The following is a 20,111-nucleotide window of genomic DNA, read 5'->3' as shown; positions in this document are numbered from 1 at the left end:
CGGGGAGCCCCCGCACCGCAGCAGCCAGCCCGTCTGCTCGGCAGGCGGGGCGGAGCGGGGGGGCCAGCGGGGTGCGGGCTCGGGGAAGCGCCGTCGGCTCCAGGCTGGGCTCGGACCGGTAAAGCACGTGTTGGAGCAGAGAGGAGCTGCGGGTGGAGCGGGGACACGCAGCCCGGCAGCTCTTCGTGGGGTGCAGGCACGCGTGAGTTTGTGCATGCATGTATGTGTGCATGTGTATGTGTGTGCATGGCTTTGTGTGCATGTGTGTGCGCGCACATGTGTTTGTGCATGCATGCAAGGGCCTGCATGCTGCTACAGAGCAGGAGTATTGTCCTGTGACCAAGGCGTATCAGCAGGATGGGGTGCCAGCACAGAGGACGGGGCAGGAGTGCAGACAGACTGACAAACAGTGGGCACAGTGAGGGAGCAGACCCCAATGCAGAGCGAGGGGTAGCAATGTGAGTGGAGCAACTTACTTGCATGGAAATGTGACAGAAGCTGGCTGGAGCCACCTGCTCCACAGGGGAATGATTCGGGTGACCCAGGGTTGCACATCTGCCTCTCCCCTGGCTGAACCTGGACAACTGGGCACTGTGTGGGCCGTGATTCCTGGCAGTGGGGCTGATCCATGCATTACTCACCACAGAGGGAACACAAATGGCAAATACCTGTGTTGCAAAGGCTGCTGGTGGGGCTTGAGATGACTGCACCACTGTCCCCCGGGACTCTCTTAGAGTCAATGGAGTCTATTATATTAATGTTATTTCCTCCCTCTTTCTGAAGAGCATCCTCTTGCCAGTGCTGCTTTGCAAGCAACGAGTCAGCCCCCCGCAGGGATAGGGTCTCAGCATCAGGCTTTGCTTGCCCAGTGGTGGGAGAGGAAGTCCCCAGCACCCCTGTGGCTTCCCTGCCAGCCTGTCGGCTGACTGAGGACAAGAGGCAGAAGGTGGGTAAGGGCAGGCAGCTGAGCTCTGAGGGGAGAGCAGCGGCAGGATTTCATTAGCCTGCCTCTTAAGGCAGTGAAGTCTCCATCCCCTCCCACGCTCCCTCCTCAGCCCAACCTCATCCGGCGCACGGGTAGTGGGACCTGAGCCTTCATCTAGAGCTTCCCAACAAGCCGTAAGTCCTTCTTGGGTTGGAAAATCAGCTTTTCCTTCTTGCAGTTTTATGGTTGCACTGTCAGCCCCTTTGTGTAGCTGGTAGAGCTGGAGCTGGGATTGGGTTTTGGGGTTGGCTTTGGGGCTGTGTCGTGCTTTGCTTCAGGAGCAGGGAGAGAGGACAGCCCTGCTGACATCCCTCCAGCAACAGGGGAAAGGGGGCAAGGTGGGCTGGGGAGGTGCCAGTGTTACTTGTGCATGAGAAATGGGATAAGGAGTGCTTGAGAACCCTGGAGGCAGGTTGCAGGGAGATTTTGGGTTGTTTTCCAAAGGAAAGGCTGAGGTTGGGACAGGATGGGAGTGAGGGTGCAGAGCTGTGGTGATCAGCAGCATCCTGACACCAATGGGGAGAGTCAGAGGGAGCTGGGGCAGCAGAGGGATTGGGAAAGCGTCCCACAGACCTCCCTGTCTCTCTTCAGCAATGAATCCCTACATCAACTGCTCTGGCCCCGAGTTTTACCTGTCCCAGCAAGACTTTCCCATGGAGCCTGTCAGCCCTGATCTCTGCAACAGGACTCACCCAGAGACCTTGTTTGACCCCAAGGATGCCAACCTGACAGAGGAACAGCTGCGGGACAAGTACCTGGGACCTCGACGGTCCAGCTTCTTTGTCCCAGTGTGTGTCATCTACCTGTTGATCTTCGTGGTGGGGGCTCTGGGCAACATGCTCACCTGCATTGTCATCCTCCGGCACCGGTTCATGAGGACACCTACCAACTACTACCTCTTCAGCCTGGCCATGTCTGACCTGCTGGTGCTGCTGCTGGGGATGCCACTGGAACTGTACGACATGTGGAGCAACTACCCCTTCCTGCTGGGCGCCAGTGGCTGCTATTTCAAGACACTGCTCTTCGAGGCCGTCTGCTTTGCCTCCATCCTCAATGTCACGGCCCTGAGTGTGGAGCGCTACATCGCCGTGGTGCATCCACTCAAGGCCAAGTACGTGGTGACCAGGAACCATGCCAAGAGGGTCATCATCACCATCTGGGTCTTGTCTGTCATCTGCTCCATCCCCAACACCAGCCTCCATGGGCTGCAGCCTCTCTATGTGCCAGGACGGGGGCGAGTGCCTGATTCGGAGATCTGCACCCTGGTGAAGCCGCGCTTGACCTACAACCTCATCATCCAGATTACCACCATCGTCTTCTTCTTCCTGCCCATGGGGACCATCAGCATCCTCTACCTGCTCATTGGCCTGCAGCTCAAGAAAGAAAAGATGCTGGAGGCCTTGGGAGCCAAGGCTGGTGGCAGCCATGAATGCCACAACTCCCAGGGACAGAAGAAAGTCAAGAGGAGGCAGGTCACGAAGATGCTGTGTGAGTCTGACACTGGGGAATCCAATTCTGGGGATGGGAAGAGCCAGGGGGTATCTCCCAAAGCTGCGTTGGGAGGATGCTGAGGGGAAACTGAGGCAAAGCCAGTCCAGAGCACTGAGGCTGAGTCATCCCAGAGGAAGGCTGCAGGGCTCACTTGTGGGGTGTTGGGGCAAAGGCAGATCTGTTGGCTCCAGTCCAGTGGTGAGGATTGCTCATGCCAGCTACCTCCCTTCCTTAAGGATAATGCTGAGTGAGAAAGGATTGGGATGGGGGAACCTGCTCCCTGTCCCCCAGCCCAGACCTTGCATGCTGGTGGTGGTGGTGGTATTTCCCAGAGGGGCACGATTCCTACCCAGCCCTGCAGCAATATCCCAGGGCCATGATGCACTGATCCACCGCTGGACTGGAGCATCCCTCCATCCCACTGCTCTGCACTCTTGCTCCTCTCCTCAGCACCATCTCCGCAGCCTCTGGCCCTCTTCCCAGCAGTGGGAGCTGCTGCTCGTGGATAGCTGTCTCCCTGGCATGCTGACCTCTGCATGCTCCCAGCCCCATGATAGCACAGCGATGGCAGGTTGCCTGACCCAGTCCATCGGCAGGGCCAGGGCTGCTTCTCCGCTGTACCTCAGACAAGTGGTGACTCCACTTCCCCCAGCACCACGTCTGGGAAGGGGACAAAGGAGGACCTGGCCCCACTGTGGCATGGAAGTGCTGTGTGGCGTGGGTATGGCAGGACAGGGGAACCAGACACCACCCTACATCACCCCCTTTCCTCTCCATTGGGAAAGCTGGGTTATTAAACCAAAACCGGAGCACAAGGGAAGGGCACAAATAGCTCTTGCTCCTTGGACTTTGCCAGTGAAGGTGGCAGGGTTCCTGGAGACTGAATGCCCACAGGGGCATCCCTGAGCTGTGCTGCATGTCCCCAGGACTATGCTGCATGTCCCTGCGACAGGGAGCAGAGACCCATGGGACAGGAGTGCCTGGAGCAGCCCTGGCAGGAGATAGAGAGGAGATGCTGCTGTCCAGAAGAGCTCCAGCCCCTCCACAGAAAGTAAAAAAGACACTGAGGGAGCCCTTCCCTTCTCCCCATTCCTTTCTCCTCTGCTTTTTTTGGGTGTTCTTTGCTTTGGCCGAAGCTGAAAAGGGGCAGCACTTGCCAGGGACTGGAGATCCCTGGGGGAGGAACTCCAGTCTTCCAGTAACACTGGCTCCTCGGCTCCCCACAGTTGTGCTCGTGGTGGTGTTTGGGATCTGCTGGGCCCCCTTCCACACTGACCGCCTTGTCTGGAGCTTCATCTCCACCTGGACCAGCCATATGCTCCATATGTTCCAGTACGTCCACATCATCTCTGGTGTCTTCTTCTACCTGAGCTCAGCTGCCAACCCCATCCTCTACAACCTGATGTCCACCCGCTTCCGGGAGATGTTCAAAGAGGTGATGTGCCACCCCAGCCACCGTGTGCTGTGGTCACAGAAATACTCTCCCAGCATCACCCACGCCACTACCCGCAGCACCGAATGTGAGCCCATGCCCAGTGTCAATGGGCTGCCCCTCTCTGATGCTGAGGAGTATGAGCTGGAGGAGGTGGAGAGAGGCCAGCCTGCCACCCATGCAACGTCCCTCTGCTGAAGAGTGTAAGGATGTAGGGGAGCTATGACCAGCTTTCCTCCACACCAGCATCCATCTGACTGTGGCACCCATCTGGTGGTGGGGAGCGGGGTAGGAGCCATGCAGGGGTCCCCACCTCTCTATGCCATCCCCCTGGTATGTGAAGGCTGGTTTTCTAGGCAGTGCTGCTTCAGGACATGGCAGTGGTGGCTACGCTGTGCTCTGGATGTGTTGCACCCACTGCATTCAGCACCAGGGCTGGTTAAAGCCCGGGCATCACTGGCGGTGTGGGAATGACTGGCTTCTACAGCAGGGATATGCCAGCAATCCCCACATCATCCCTCTCAGCCCAGTGAGGTGAACCCATGGGTGCAGGTGTTGAGGATGTCAGGCACCCCAGGCTGTTTTGGGACATCATGCTGGATAGGACCCCCGAGATGCACTTGTGCTCAGGCTGACACTCATGGAGGTGGGAGAGATTTGCATGGGAGGGAATGGATTAAAAATGGTCTGTGGGTACCTTTTCCCCTCAGACCTCCTCAGGGCCCGCTGGCACTGATGTGCCCCTGATTTTCTTGCACTTCAGTGGTGCCAACCGGTGTCTGCAGCGTGCCAGTACAGCTCCTTGCTCCCAGCCTTCCTCTGGCCTCTCATCCGCAGCCCCAGAGGGCAAGAGAAGCAGCACAGCTGCTTCCTCCAGAGCTGGAGCCTGCAGGGGAAAACACTGGACAAGAGGAGCCCCAGGCTGCCTGCAGTGCCCAGGCAAATCTCCATGCCTGTCACCCTGCCCCATGAATACACCCTGCACTCTCCTCTCTGACCTGCATCTGGTGGGTGCTCCTCTCCTCTTCCTCAGCCCGCCATGGCACCCCGCACACCTGAGGAATGCAGGGAGCCCTCCTCTGTCCCTGCCTGCCTGAGCCTCATTGAGAATTAAAAAAAGCTGTTGGCCTGATTCGTGCCCTGGTTGTGTCCCTCAGGACCCAGCTTTGCTCCCAGAACAGGACTGAACCTGAGCCATCCTTCTGTGGGGGGGTGATGGGCAGGCCATGTTACAGGGCTTTTTCACTGGCTCTGCCTGTGGGCTCTGCAGTCACAGTGTGTCTACAAGGCTGGGTGGGCTCGGGACATGGCAGGGAAGGTGTGAGCGAGATCCATCATCCTTCCCCATCTCCAGGATGCTCAGGCTGAGCTGTGACTGGGGCCATTGCAGAGCGGGAGCTGCCTCTGAAGCAGTGGCTATCACTCTGTCCCCAGACATGCGGCTCGGAAAATGTCACAAAAATGCCAGGGAGTGCAGGCTGGCTGGTCACGCTCTCCCAGGCTGGAAAGACCCATTGATTTACTGTCTGAAATCGATGTCCCTGGCTTCCCAGCGTATGCAGGATCCTCCCACAGGATCAAATATTGAGTCTCTGAAATGCCGCCTGAGGGGCTGTCCAAACAGCTTGAGATCTTGCCTTGCACGACTTCCCCAACTCCAGTTCCAGCCAGCTGGGGAAGCTGCCCCAGGGTTGACATCCCATGGCTGTGCCTCCAGGCAGCACAGATGTGCCAGTAGGACTTGCCCAGGGACCTGAGCAGAAATGCTGGGGGAACAAGCTCTGGGCAGAGTGCTGACAGCTGCTGCTCTGCTTCCAGCCCCTCCAGAGCACATCACACAGGGCTGCAGGCAGGATCTGGGGGTTGCAAACTCCCTCCTACCCCCATGGACCCAGTCCCTGGCTCGGGGGCAGTTTGGCCAGCTCCCCCACTCCCCATCCCCACAACAGGGTCTGCCATGGGCAAAGCCATACCTCAGCTCTTGTGGGTGCTGCTGGGTGAGGGTGAGTGTGGGGCTGCAGTAACTCTGCCCTTCAGGGTCCTGCAGGCTGCTCACGGCCTCTCTCTAGAGGATGTCAGCATGGCCAAGGGCATTGAATCCATCTGTTTACTTTCCCCTCCAGCTCCCAGCATTGATGGTCCTGGCAGGGGACAGTCGTGCACGGCCTCTCATCACTGCCGCGCGGTTGAACATGACTGATGACTCCTTGGTGGCCATTATTGCCCATCTCACTTCACGCAGACACTTCTGCGACTGCAAATCTCCAGGGAATGGCTTTTTTAATATGAGGTTGATAGCATTTTATTATGTAGTAACAGCCACCTGCATGGAGCTACAGGGTCCCTTGTGCTGCAAGTTGGGAGGATGCATCCCCCTGCTCATGAGTATCCAGGCTGTGTGAGGATACAGATGTAGCTGCTGCAGCTCGAGCTGTTTGGTCAGTGCCAGAGAAAAGTGTGTGTGTCCACAGGTGTTTTTTTTGGGTGGGAGGGAGGGGATCCTGGGGCTCAGCACAACTGGAGTGGAGTTCAGAACAGCCAGAAAGGTGAGGCACTGGCTTTGCCTTTACCCAGCCTTATGTCCTCCGCTGCCATTCCATGATCTGGGACTACCTATCCTCCTTGGCTACCCCAAATCCTCCTCCCTGAGATGCAGGAGGGGAGTGTGCAGCAGAGGCCCCAGGGTGTTGGATGGTGATGCTGGGTCAGGGATCACCCTGAAAAGCACCCCGAAGTCTTGCCAAAGCCACATCCAGTGATGCAGCATGGCCGGTGGCATCTCCTGGGTGCAGGCAAACTGCTCCCCTGCCTGGGGTTCTGCAACGGCGTGTGGAGACAACCCAAGTCCCCTGGTACCACATGCCAGCCAAATTCATGAGAGATGCTGCAGTCAAAGGCTCCCAAGCAAGTCCTTTAATCCCACAATTAATTTCAGTAACAGCTGCAGCCAGGGCATGAAACCTAGTGAAAAAGGAACTGATCTCCCCGGGGACAGTGGGTTCGTTGGAAGAGTCTGACACCTCTGCCTCGCCAGGAAGGCAGTGGCTGCTGGCTCTTGCCTGCCTCAGGATCGTTACAGCCCGCCGAAAGGCATTACAGTGCCTGTTTGCTCCAATGCTCCTCACTGCTCTGCACCCTTGTGGTCAGCCTGGGCCCCTGCCACCTTCCCGGTATCAATTAAGAGGGATTACTCCTGCCTGGGAGGGGGTATAGAAGCAAAAAAGCCCTGCAGGGGGAGGCAGCAGAAGGCACAGATGGGGTGAGTTGCTCCTGCTTCTCCAGCCCATGTAACTGGCTGGGGCGATCAACCAGCACTCCAGGATGGCTGTGGGGGAAGAAGGATCCCAAAAGACTGCCTGGGCGTTCTCACCAACTAAATGATCCTTTCAGGACTCAAGAGAGCGCAGAGGGGACAGAGCAGAGGGACATACCGGAGCTGGGAGCTGGGGAGTTGCTCAGGGCCTTCATTCGGAGCTGGACGAAGCACCTCTCTGTCCCTGCAACATGGAGCACATGACAGGGTTGGGCTCCACGCCACCATCTCCTCTCCAAACACTTGATTTCCAAAGAGCCGTTCCCCCAGAGCTGTCCATCTGTCCTCCCAGGTTTATAGCAGTGTCTCTTTAACAGCCAGCTCCTGCCTAGCTATCTGCTCCTGGCACCCAGGGGAACCCTCCTGCCCCCCCATCCCCACTCAGCACCCCCATCTCTCCTCCATCACCCCCAGCCCCGCTACCGGAAGACTTCCCCTCTCCCAGCAGCTCCTGGAGCTGTTTTTCACCCTGCTGAATGCCCTGAGTGACACAGTACCTCTGGAGCTTCCAATGGAAAGATTTATCACTGTAGCTTTGAGGATTAAAAAGCAATCCATCTATGAGGCTGCTCCAGCCTTGTAAGGCGCTTTTTTTTGTGTGCTGTGGTTGTTTGCAACAGGCATGGGATGTTGTTTTTTTAACTCCTTTACTGAGCCAAACTCAAGTTTTACAGCAATTGCCTTGTGTATCTGGAGTCATGATAGATGGCTCCAGAGAGCGCCAGCGGATTTTTTGCTGCCCCTCTTCAGTAAGCCAAGGGAAGGGTTGTTTTTAGTGTCCTTTGCACAGCCATGGTATGGGGCAAACTCATAAAGCGTAAATTTGTCAAAGCCCTTGGGTGCCTGGGAGTGAGTGGTCCCTGTCTAGGGCCAGGTGGGGGGGTGCATTTGGGCTGCCTGGCCATGGATGTGGCACAGCAGCCTTTCCCACCAATATCCCAGCCTTTGTGAGGGGAGCAGGGAAGCAGGAAAATGTAAATGTCAGGAAACCGGAGGGATGAGCTGGGCTTGAGCTCGGCACTGATTTAGGTTGCTTTTTGAACCATATTTCAATTCTTCCTCTTACTCCAGGATAGTGGTGGCAGTGAAAAGCTAACACTTAGTGCCTACTGGTGATGGGCAGCATAGAGACAGGCAGGAGCACAAATGGACAGCAAGAAAAATACAGTTATGATTTATTTCTACTCCTCAGGGATACCTGTGTGCTCAGGTTTTAGCCCAGTGCCAAAGGCAGCCCATATTCCTGGCTGGCTCCTAGGTGGCTTCCCAAAGAAGCAGGGCTAACATAAGAACCAGCTTTCCAGGCAGCCAGGGAGGGTAGGAAGAGGTGGTGTGGGGAGCACAGCCCACCCCAAGGGTTTGGATGGAGTACCTTAGCCGTGGCTTCAGTGCTTGGGCTAACTTGCCCATGGTGCAGTGTGACTGTCACCTACACTTGGGATGGTCTTCTCCACATCACAGCAAACCCAGCATCCCTGGAGGGGCCAGGCCATGTACAGGGAAGGGATGATCTCCCCATATCCCTCCTCTCCCCATAGTAGGGTACTCAGGGAAGGGACACACTGGGGCTACAGGGGCAAAGGGCATCTCCAAGAAGTGAAGGTCTGTGTGCTTTTAAGGACCTCCCTGCCTGAAATCCCACTATTCTTATGGCAGGGTAATGGGAAGGACAGATGTGCGATGCACAGTGCCCTTCCCTACAGCCTAGCACCAATATGCAGGGACAATTTCAGGGGCAAAGTGGCCCATTGAAGCCACTGGGCACTTCCACAAGCATCACCTGGGGCAGGGTTAAAACTCCACTCCAATGGGTTAGAAGAGACAGACTGTCTGGCTAGCCCATGCCTTCTGTCCTGATGTGTTGTTGCTACAGATGACAGAATTGACATCAGAGGAGTCTGTGTGATGCTTAATTTGGTTCATGGAGACACTTTGGTTAAGAATAAAACTGAGGCATAATGAGCACAGCAATAAGTGGATTAAAGCTGGCTGGATGGCAGAACTCCCAGGGCAGGTAGGGACTGCTAACAACTGGCTGTGATTGTTGGTGAGGCTGGGGGATAGGGCTCAGCCCAGAGGTCCCCCATGATCTCTGAGCAGGTCCCTGGGGCTTGGGGAGTGCAGGTGGAGGATCCTCAGAATGACCTGGAGGACAATAGTGTGCAAAGGGCTTCCCCGCTGCCCACAGAAGCCATGCATACCATCCCCAGCACACATGTCCTATGGGTCTGCCCTGGTCCTCTGTGTGGGATGTGGAGGATGAGGAGGCACCAGCTCTCTGGTCCTCTCTGGGGTGGAACAAATTCCAGCATGAAGAGGAAAGGTAGGATACCGAGACTGGAAAAAGCTAACTTTTATCTAGTTTTATATATATTTAGGACCAGTGAAACATGAGCACAAGCTCCCAAGGGCAGTGGTGGAGACTTTTGAGGGAAAATGCCTCCCCACAGATCGGGTGCTTTTCCATAAGGTCAGCTGCTCTTCAAATGTGCTTTTGAGAGCATTTGCTTCTGCTAAGTACCTGGTCTGTGTTACAGAGTCAGGAAGGGAACAACAGTCCTTGGTCCTCCACTCCACTGTGCCCAGATAGCATCTTCCCCTCCCTGGCACACAAAGCATCCAGCAGTACCTGCACTGACCCCTTCCAAAATGAGCTTGCAATGAAAACAAGTAAAGACTCAAGACACGGACCAGTTCTCAAGGCTAGACCCCAGCTGTCTCTGCTGCAACATTATTATAGTGGCAGACTTTAATTACAGGGTTTTATCACCCTCTGTGCTTATCACAGCAACCAGGACAAGTTTGCCTTCTCAGTTCAGGACTATTTAATGTGGCACATTGGAGAAAGCTGTTTGAGAGGCATCTGGAGGCCAAACACATCTTTCTTGTTATCTTTCTGGGGCAGATAGAGCAACTGCCTCACATTAACAACCATCTCACACTGATGATGCTGAGACCAAGCATGAGACATCCCCTCCTGCCCCCAGAGCTCATGCGCAAGATGGTCCCAGCTGGCCCTGGGAATAAAAGCCAGGCCAAAAGCTGTATTTCATACAGGCATCAGCCTGGGGCTGCCAGGATGGGATGACACAGGGTCCCAGTGGGTATTTGGCAGAGGCAGGGTTGAGGGGCTTCTCCAAACAAGCCCCTCTCCATGCCCTGGCAGGGGGGCAGGCGCCTGCAGGCACAGGAGCTGCCAAGAGGCAGCAGAAAATAAAGACATGGAAATAAATCTGGTTTTCCTCAGCTCTTGTCCCTGACCTCTACAGGGACAGCTGATTGAAACCCATTGCTGCCTGACAGTTGCCTGCACAGGCTGGGAAAGAAGCTCAGCAGCACTGCCCTCCTTCATCCACCAGCCAGATCCCAGCCCAGGAACACTCCCAGGAGGCAGAAATCCCCAGGGAGCTATTGGTTTATGGCAAGTGGTGGACAAGATCCTGCTTTCCTCAGGGCTTTTGGCTTGTTAGTCAAAGTTACCTTCAGGCAACTTTAACCCTCCAAAATAACCCTACAGGTTGCCTGTCTCTCTTGGCTGAGCCAGACCCTTCAACCCATCAGTCTCCACATGTCCTCTTCCATGGCAGTGGCCTCAGCAGACACGAGTGTCTCCTTCCCCACCAGACCCCACTGTTGCAAGCATGTGCTTTTCAGTGTCCTGCTTACAGGCAGAAATGTAAGCCCTGACTCTACTATCCCATCACTGCAACCCTCAGGTTACCACTAGCCCAAAATACCCCCCTCCCCTGCACAACAATTCTTAGCTTAGTTTAATTCCTTTTTATTTCTCATCCCATGCTCAGAACAGCTGGGATTAATTTGCTGCTGCTGTCACCAGAAAGAAATCAAGTTAATGACAAGAAAGTCATTATCATTTAGGAGACCCATCAAGCCACGCTGCTGTAGTAATGAGGAACAGGGGAAGGTATAGCTGCTGCCTGTCCTGCTCTTCTCTCCCACACCTACAGCTCTTAGTCATCCTAGGAGCCCATTAGCAATGCCAGGCTCAAGCTGCCTTTCTCCAGGTGCTGCCTTATATTTTCACCATGGTCTGGGTCCCTCTATTTAAAAGCCCTTTGTTCCTCATAGTGCTTTCCAGAGATCTCTGCTCTGGTTAAAGGAAGATTCACATCTCTCTCCAGCTCTTCAGTTGACAAACTCATCCTGGTTTCAACTCCAAACCTCTCTGCCTGGGCTGATTTAAACAAGTGCCTTGCACAGATGGAGAAGCACATGGTTTGAGCTGGGTTTCATTTCTATTTTTCTGTGGCAATCCCACTCACAGGCAGTGAGTCCATCTGGCGGGAGCCTGAAATTCAACATCAGCAAGTGCCATGCAAAAGCATCGTCTGTGTAAGCTGAGAGCCCCACAAGATGAGGGGTGGGTGAGGACTTCTTCAGCTCCCTGCCACAGAAGAAGGAAGATAGATGAAAGGGATTTCTACTGACTGTGTGGTGGATAGTTGAATTAGATATACAGCGGAAAAAAAGCTAAAGGAAAGAAAACGCAGTAAATTGTGATAATGGGACTGAAAAGGACCCGTTTGCACCCAGTTGGGGGGGGGGGGGTGTAAGTGTGGCAATTGAAACATTTAAAGGGGATTTGTGTCTCTCTGCTGATCATGTAACTGGCAGATGTAATGGAGTTTAATCCTATTCCAGAAGCCATGGGTTGCAGTAGGAAACCACACACTCTTGGAGCTAAGATTGGTCTTATGGGTCATATCTGCAAACATCTACTCCCTTGCTTGAAGCACCAGCCTTCAAGAGGCGTCTGCATTCTCTTTCTATTCCTCACAGCTCTTGGCCTGCTTCCTCGCCCCAGAAGTTTAATATCCCGACAGTGGAAAAGGGCCAGAGCTGAACAGGACCTTTGACTGACACTTGTGCCATTTTACTCTGCATGTGTAGACTGGGAGAGGATGGGATCAGCACTGAGACACCCTGGGCATCACTCATGATCTTCTCTCAGAACCTACTCGAAACACATTTGGGGATCTGCAGTACCATTCAGGAGGTCCCAACACCCAGCTTTTCTGTCCCAGTGATAACTTTGGTCACAAAGCCTGACTGCGCTCAAGCCAGGAATTGGGAGAACAATTTAAAACAATAGGAAAGACCAAACCAAGCAAATCTGGTATCCTTTCGATTTAGCTCACAGAGGGAGCTGGAGCGTTTCCAAGTAAAAGCTGCAGGGATATGTGGTTCCACCACAGCCCTGCTCTTGCCAAAGGACTTGCTTCGGCCATGTCCCCTCCTTGCTGGTGAGGACGGGTCCTCTCCTGTGCCACATGTGAGTTCACAGGTTGCCCCAGGGTAACTGGTTTGGGCAGCTGGGATGCTCTTGGGTGTGATGTGGCCAATGGGCACTTGGCGGCATCTTCAGGACCTTCAGACCAACCAAGATGCTGCTCTGTGCCTGGTGCCAGCCCTGCAAAAACAGACTTATTCCCCAAGAAAAGGATTTAATGGTTTTCTGCAGAAAAAAAGACAGGCACTTTGCTATGAACCATCACATTGCTGCTGGTGGCAGCAACTTTGCTCATGGCTGGCATGAGGAGTATCTCCTTTCCGCAGGTGACAGCAAGGGCAGAAAGGTAGAAAAACAGATCCTGATTTTGTGCAACCCACCTTGGGTCTGAGGCAGTGGGAGGAAAGAGAGAGAACTGAATATCAGTGAGCAAAGTGGGACTCTCCTGATTGGTGCATTTTTGCAACCCTAATCCTTTCAGTGCTAAATGCACCTTTTAATATCTAGAAGGTGAGGGTTTAGGCTACACAGCACTGCACAAATTCTGCATTAATGAGTGTGAGTACAGCTTAGTGGTCTTTTAGACTCATTAACACCAGCTAGTTTTCAGCAAGGCTGGTGTGTGGGGCAGGGACCTGGGATGCGCTTGTCTCTGCTGCCTTTGCAGGAGTCAGAGCAGCTCTCAGCCCCCCATGCTTGGCCAATCTGCGGGATCATTTCATTAGCCCCAGTGCAATTTTTGGCCAAGGCTTTGGCAGAAGGCGGATGGTGATACCAGGCTCCATGTTAACCCCTGTGCTGCCACTGCCCCAGTGTGTGAGAGGGCTTGGGCAGTTGCATACAGAATACACCTGTCTCCTCTCTGTGCACAGGCAGCCTTCACCAGCAATGTGATGGAGCTGCTTGAAAACTGAAGGCCAAGGAACACTAATTTAAATAAAGAAACCTGGAACCACTGTCGCTAGAGACATTTGGGCTTTCCCTGAAATTTCCCCTTTTCCTTCTGTACCTTTCTCCCAACACGCTCTCCTTCTGCAAATGGGTTTGCCCCCTCCCAAGCTATGGCTCATCCACCAGTGGCAGGACTGGTTCAGGTTCTCCTCAGCCAAAAGGCGTGGGGCAGTCCGGGAGCGCCAGTCAATTACAGCAAGTTTAGGCACGAGGCTACAAGGCTCATGGCCCAGAGAGTGCTGTGTTTGGTACCCATACCAGTGATGATTCATTTTGCTCCTGAAACAGGGTGTAGAGCAAGTACAGCTACATGGCACAGACCCTGGCCTCTTCCCATTGCTGTATGGGCACATCCTGAAGCTTCAGAGCAAAGGGGTGTGGAGATCTAGCAACACACTTCCCTTACCCTTGCAGCATCCTCAGGAAACGCATTTCACTTCTAATATCCCAACAAACCCTTAACAAAGCTGTTATATGCCTATACATACCAACATAGGTATGTATTTAGGCTAACCTCAGTCCCAGAAAGGCTTTTCTAGACAAGATGTGGCAGCTCACCCAGTCAGGGTTTCCCAGTCTCCCACTCTTCCACCCAGTCAGGTGGGAGACTGGGAGCACCAGGCACTCCTCCTTCCCTGACTCAGTTTCCTCTTCAGCCATTTCCAAAGAGCTGGAAGCACCTTATTTCTTTCTGTGGGGGGTGTAGGAAAGCTTTTTCCCTCTCTTTCTTTCCATTTTTTAAGGCTCTGTAAAGAAATGCACTTAAAGAGGCTCAATTTCAAGCTATGAATTCTTTGGGAGAACTGCAACTTCACAAAGTTAAATCAGGCTATAAACAGTGCTCAGAGGTTACTTATCCTGCTCAGACTAGTCATAAAAGAACCCTTTTCCAAGCAGCAGGGTACCCAGGAAGAGCAATTTCCCAGGCCAGGCAGAAAGTGCCAACTACTTGTAAATTATATTAATGGATCTTTTATTGGGCAGATACTACATTAGTGGACTATGGCATGGGGCAGAGAGAGTAACAAAGGCAAATGGTGCAGAGCCACCAGAGAAACAAATCAAATAAAGGTTTGACGGCATGATCTGCACTTGTATTTGCTCAGAGAAAATTGCAAGTGCTTTTGGTCTTTGTGCTGGAGGCTAGGAAGGGCTGTGTAGTCCCCCATTATCCTTGGGTAGGGGGTTGCTGAACATAGATTTGAGAGCTTAGATGGAAATTTTGCTTCTGGTGTTTTTTTAGGTCATGTCTGCTCTGTCCCTTGAAGTGGCTGCAGGTGAGCTGCTGGGTTAACACAGCCTGCCATGGCTGGAGGAGTGACAGGAAGGTGGGAAAAAAATCCTCCACTCATGGGGAGGTGGGAAAGAAATCAGTAGAGGATGGAATTGAGGAGGATCCTCTCTCTCCATACTGCTGCAAGTCCTTTCTTCTGCCACCTTCTCTAAACAGGCCTTATCCAGCTTGCCTGGACATGGGACTCCTGCCATACTCCCAGCTCTCAAGTTCCCACAGGTGGGATGCAGCCACCACAGCAATCTCCAGCCTTACTGGGTGAGACCCCTTGGGCAGTGCACAGTACCTGTGGGCATACCATGCTCAACACCACCTTTCCCAGTGAGCAAAGAACCCTCTCCAGCTTGGAACAGTGCTTACTCAGCCATGTTTTGATGCAGTTAATTCCAGGCAATATGCAGGCTCTGCCCTGTGCTCCACATCATCTGCATAATAAATACGTTAAAGCAGCCAGCTAATTATTGAGAATATAGAGCCCAGAAGGAGGTGAGCAGCCCCTGCTCATGCCCGCACCATGGCTTGTTATAAAAGGATTGCTCTGCTCAGATTTATCTTCTTCCTGATCCCATGGCTGATAACATCCCAGACCTGTGCTAAAGGGCAGCTCTGAGGCTCAGAGCCCAGACTCCATTCCCATTGCCCATCCATTGTGTGGCCAAGGGGATTTCCCTAGGGTAGGAGCTGCCTGCTCTCTCCAAGGTCCTTCTGGTCCTTGGTCCTTCCCTGCTCCCTGGGAGAAGCTCTTCCTCCTGCAGGTTGTCACAGCACTAATTCAGGCCCTAAGGGTTTTCACTACAAGCTCCCATCCCACATAACTATTATGTTCCTCAGGAGCAGCCCGTGTCCCTTCCTTGCCACAATATAAGTGATTATTAATGCATTAGTGTTGGGCTGCTGAACCATAATGTCTTTATAGGCAATTGCATTAGACATTTAATTACCCAGCAGGATGAATCGATAGGCTTCTTTCTTTGCTGTACAATTAAAACTGAGCAGGAGAGGTGCAGTGTAATTTCCAGTCTGCTTTAAGTTTCCTCTCCCATTTCGTGCATGGGGAGATGAGCTGATGGCTTGTAAAGGATGGGAAGGAGAGGACTTCTCTCTAAGAAACCATGTTCTCGTCACCCTCCCTGGATGCAGACATCATGATCACATGCTCATCCAGCTTAATGAGACACCGCTGAATTGTTCAGAATGAGGTTTCAGGTATGACAACACCAACAGTAGGAAAATTATTGCCTCAAGTCTTATTTTAAACTACAGTCACAGGAGGTTTGAAAACAGTGGGTTCCACCCTGCCAGTGGAAATTTCTGTGGCAAGAGCTGGCAACTGACACAGCCTGATGTGCTGATGGGACAAAGCACAGACAGCCCAAAAGTGATCTATGCTGGGGATATACTTTCACCCTTTACTTTTAACCTCCTTTTGATGGAGCATGCTGTGGAGACTAGGGCAGACAGAGGATGAAAATAGGGTGGGCTCAGCATCCCTGGTACTGCACTGGTGACTTGTGAGCTCTCACCTTCCTTGGGCTCTTGGGTGGTCTATACAGCTCAATGCCAGCCCAGGTCACTTGAGTTCTGCAGGTACAGTCAAGTGGAAAGTGGACCTTTCCAAAAAGCTTGGCTCACGGCTGGACCTCCCACTGCGCCATGGTGGTTTCACCAGGATGGCTGGTCCCTCTTGCTAGCAAGTGGGGACAGAAGCTTTGCAGGCCTCATGCATAGGGCTCACTGGCAACTTTAGCTGGGACAATGCAGCACAGCAGCTCCCTGGGGAAATGGCAGACCATTTCCCACTAAGCTAAAGAAGCCACAAGGCACACTTTGTACCACCACCAGTGTCTGTTTCCTAGGGCAGTTTAGACTTGGCTCTGCTGGCTGGGACCTGCCAGCTCCCCATCAGAGGCTGTGACATATCAGGGAAAGGTTATAATGGGGACACGTGCATGTGTGCTGAGGCTGCAAGGGGGGCTTGGGATCAGCAGCACATTGGCTTTGCTCTCCCTGGTGGCATTTGGCTCTGTTCTGGGTTTGAGGTAAGGATGTGGGGAAGCTATGGGTTCACCATGGCCATGCTGCTCACTGCCTTCACTGAGTGAATCCAATGGCAGGGCTGAGCTCAACCCTCTCTTGGATACAAACAGAAAAATAGGGGGAAGGGGGAGTAGAGGGAGACTCCTGCTTTTCCAGGTTGGACTCAACAAAGATTCTTTTTTTTTTTTTTTGATTGATTGATAATGAAAAAGAATTAAAAAAGATCTGCCTGGTTTGGGTTTGTTCCAGGCTGAGCATCTGCCTTCTGCTGGCCCCGTGCCTAGGAGCTGCCATAGAATGGAAATAGCCTAACACAAGCCTGTGAGCTGAGGGAGCTTCCAACAGGTAAAATGTGAGCAAGCTGAGGCAAAGCTCCTAGTCATTGCACTGTGGGCCTGTACCAAGGGGCGGTGTGTTGAGCCACAAGCAGTTTGCAGACGTTTTACTTGAGTCTCTGGACAGTTATCCCCAGGGACCTCGTGCTTGCCTGGATCCTGTTATCTATTGCCCCAGTTCTGGGAGGTGAACAGGATGCACAGAAATGCCTTGTGCAAAGAGGTGCTTCCCCCTGTGGGCTGTCCCCATAAAAGTCCTGCAAAACCTTCCTGAGCATTGTGGGGCAGTGCAGGGACATGTGCAGTTGTGTGGGGTTGTGACACGTGCTGGCTGCTGGCCTCGGATCACTGAACTGGGTTGACCTGTAATTTGTCCCCAGTCTGATTTTCGTGTAGGTTATAAAGGCATTTGCATGTACTGCTTTGAAATGCCTCCCTGTTCCCATCTCACCAACTTTCTCCATCCCAATGGAGAGAGGAAAGATCTCCCAAGCTCCCATCTCACCACCTGAATTGCTCCATGCTTCCCTGCTTTCTCTCACACCTAGGACAAGCCCTCTTTGTCCCAGTCCCACTTCACTCCCTTGGACCATTTTTTTCGGGGCTGCAATTGTTCCTCCTACTGAGCAGAGCCAGAGGGGAGTCCCACCTGGCCTGGAAGAGGCTCACAGGCAGGCAGCAAGGTCCTGTTGCCAGCTCCAGGCAAGGGGTGTTAGGGAGAAGAACTGTATTGCCAGAAGGGACATCTCAGGGAAACTGGCTACTTTGGGAAATAGAAAAGCTCTTTTTCTATATAGATACCAGGAATGATGACCTTGAGGAATACTCGAGGTCATGGAGAGATTAAATGCTACATGTACAAAACTCCCCATGTGAGTCACTGGTAATTTTCCTTGTCACGAACCCCAGGAAATTGCACATCCAGGAGGGATGTTCTGGGTTATCACCCACCACCAGCCAGCACTGCAAAGGCTGTATATGGCTCCAGGGGTCCATGCTGATCCCTGCAGCATCCCACCTCAAGAAAGGATGCTCCCCAGAGAAGAAATCACATACTCTTGCCGGGCACCTTTGACACTCATCCCTGCAGCCCACTGTGTCCTGAGCTGCCCGTTTCAAGGCATGGGACATGGGCTGGTGTGTGGCTGCTTGAATTAAATGTCATTTTTCAGTCCTCACCCACTTCATACTCATCATCTTCAAGGGCTCTCCTCTCAGCATGGCCACGTAATTAAAAAAATGACTTATTTAGGGTGCCACACAGGTCTATCTCATTTTATGCTTTGCACTAATTAAGGGCTTGGGAAGAGTTTTCTCCATGCACCAGGTATTTGAAGAGAGCTGTGTGGTTGTGAAGAGAAAGTCCCGTGTGCCTGAACCTGCTACAAGGGGGTGCTCAAAAGGTTTTAAGCAGTGCCTCCGTCTGCAATGGGGAAATTTGTGTGTTGTTTTGCCGTTGGGGTTTTGTGTGTGTGTGTTGTTTGTTTGGGTGTTTTGATTTTTTTTTTGCTATCGCCTTCGCATGCCATGCCCACACTGGGCTTTGCTTGGACCACGTAGCAGATGAACTGGGATGCCAGGGAAGCAAGGTGGGGGAAGTTGCGCCACATTTGATGGCTTTTCTAGTTTGTTTTCCTCTCTCTGAGCACCCCCAGAGTGTTTGTTTGAAGGTCCCTGATGGTTTTCTGGCAGCAAATGCCTGCACAAGCCACAGGTAAAACTTTCCCTCTCTTTACTGTGCTTGGCTGCTGCTTGTATTTGGTGGGTACCAAAGGCGGGGCTCGGCTCAGACCCTCCGCTGTGTCCCGAGCTCTCCTGAGCGGGATGTAGCAGGCAGGGAGGAGTGTCCCGCTCAGCGGCACCCACGGAGGCACGTTTTGGGGAGCCAGGTACCCCCGCGGGCTCCGCGACGGGCGTTGCGGCCTTTTGTCACCATCTAGTGGAAACACGCGGCCGTGACCAGGCACAGGCTGGCCAGGACGCTTGGGGACACTCGCTCCCCTTCATCTACAGTCCCTCAGCCCACCTTCCCTGGGGGAAGCTACATCTGCTTCGCAGCCCAGCTCCTTGCCAGCCGTGGGCAGTGCAGCAGAGCAAGGTGTTCTCAGCTAAATTGCCCTTAACTGTGGAGCTACATTAGTGCTTCCAAGCTGCAGACATGCTGCAAGAAGAGACAGTCATAAAAACACCTAAAATACATTTACTCCACAAATAGAGCTGTTAAACCTGCTCCTTTGGCCAAATTATTCCTCACTGACGCTGCTCTGCAGACCTCCCTCTGTACCTGCAGAGAAGCAGGGCTGTACTGTGCCGCTAGGATAGCCTTGCAATGCGGTGTGTCCCCAGAAAAAGGCTGGCCTTGCTGCTGCTCTGGTGTCCTCCTGCACACCGCTAGAGCTGCCCAGAGGTCCTGACCACAGGTGGGGTACAAGGAACAGCCCAGGCTAAATTTCAGCACCTGCAGTACCACAGCTACCTTCCTCCCCACAGCGTCCTTTATGGCCACAAGAGCAACTGGCAGGGTTGGGATGCATCCAGACCTGCTCAGCAGTGCATGGGTTAATGCAGTACTGCAGGAAGCATTGGTTCTTGCTCCTCCACACATGGGTGTTGTGCTCCTTCCTGCAAACACTGGGTCCTGATGCAGCCTCAGAGGTGCCATGGCCAAGTACAATCTGCCAGTGCTGAGCACACTGCTGGGAGAAGAGATGGAGTGCAATCCATACCAAAGTGTCCCCTGCCAGGGCTGGGAACCAAGACTGGCCAACTTCCAGTGCAACCCTTTGCTGTTCTCACCACTGGCACTATGTTATTACACACATGTGGTGTCCTGGCTGCCAAAACTGCCTCTGTCTGAAGCAATAGTTGTCTCTTTCCCATGGAAAACCAGCCCTCCTGCAGCACAGAGAGAAATGAAGGCCAGCCCCAGCACTGGCTGCAGAGCTGTACAAGCAATGATAATACAGGATTTTGTTATAGCATGTGCAAGCACGGTGAGGGTGCAATCAGCTCTTCAGACAGT

At 53.2% G+C, this 20,111-nt stretch overlaps 1 protein-coding gene across 1 annotated transcript; it reads left to right on the top strand.

Moving 5' to 3' along the window:
• The first annotated feature begins 633 nt into the window (after nt 1-633).
• NMUR1 (neuromedin U receptor 1) lies at nt 634-4,982 on the top strand. The gene is made up of 3 exons (XM_061451063.1): nt 634-1,119; nt 1,577-2,473; nt 3,703-4,982. The coding sequence occupies exons 2-3, from the start codon at nt 1,579-1,581 to the stop codon at nt 4,104-4,106; spliced, it is 1,299 nt and encodes a 432-aa protein (XP_061307047.1). The 5' UTR covers nt 634-1,119; nt 1,577-1,578; the 3' UTR covers nt 4,107-4,982.
• The last annotated feature ends 15,129 nt before the right edge of the window (nt 4,983-20,111 follow it).

This window comes from Pezoporus flaviventris, unplaced genomic scaffold, assembly GCF_033815535.1.
Source record: "Pezoporus flaviventris isolate CSIRO_AGI_PZ_B2104156 unplaced genomic scaffold, CSIRO_AGI_Pfla_v1 ptg000013l, whole genome shotgun sequence".
In the NCBI taxonomy this organism is placed as follows: Eukaryota; Metazoa; Chordata; class Aves; order Psittaciformes; family Psittacidae; genus Pezoporus; species Pezoporus flaviventris.
Note: the sequence above shows the minus strand (reverse complement) of the source record. Positions and strands in the feature narration are given on the sequence as shown.

Excerpts from the sequence above, each read along its gene's own strand:
- NMUR1 (XM_061451063.1), top strand. The coding sequence starts at position 1,579 with ATGAATCCCTACATCAACTGCTCTGGCCCCGAGTTTTACCTGTCCCAG. Across the intron at positions 2,474-3,702 it reads GCAGGTCACGAAGATGCTGT|TTGTGCTCGTGGTGGTGTTT; the intron begins GTGAGTCTGACA and ends GGCTCCCCACAG.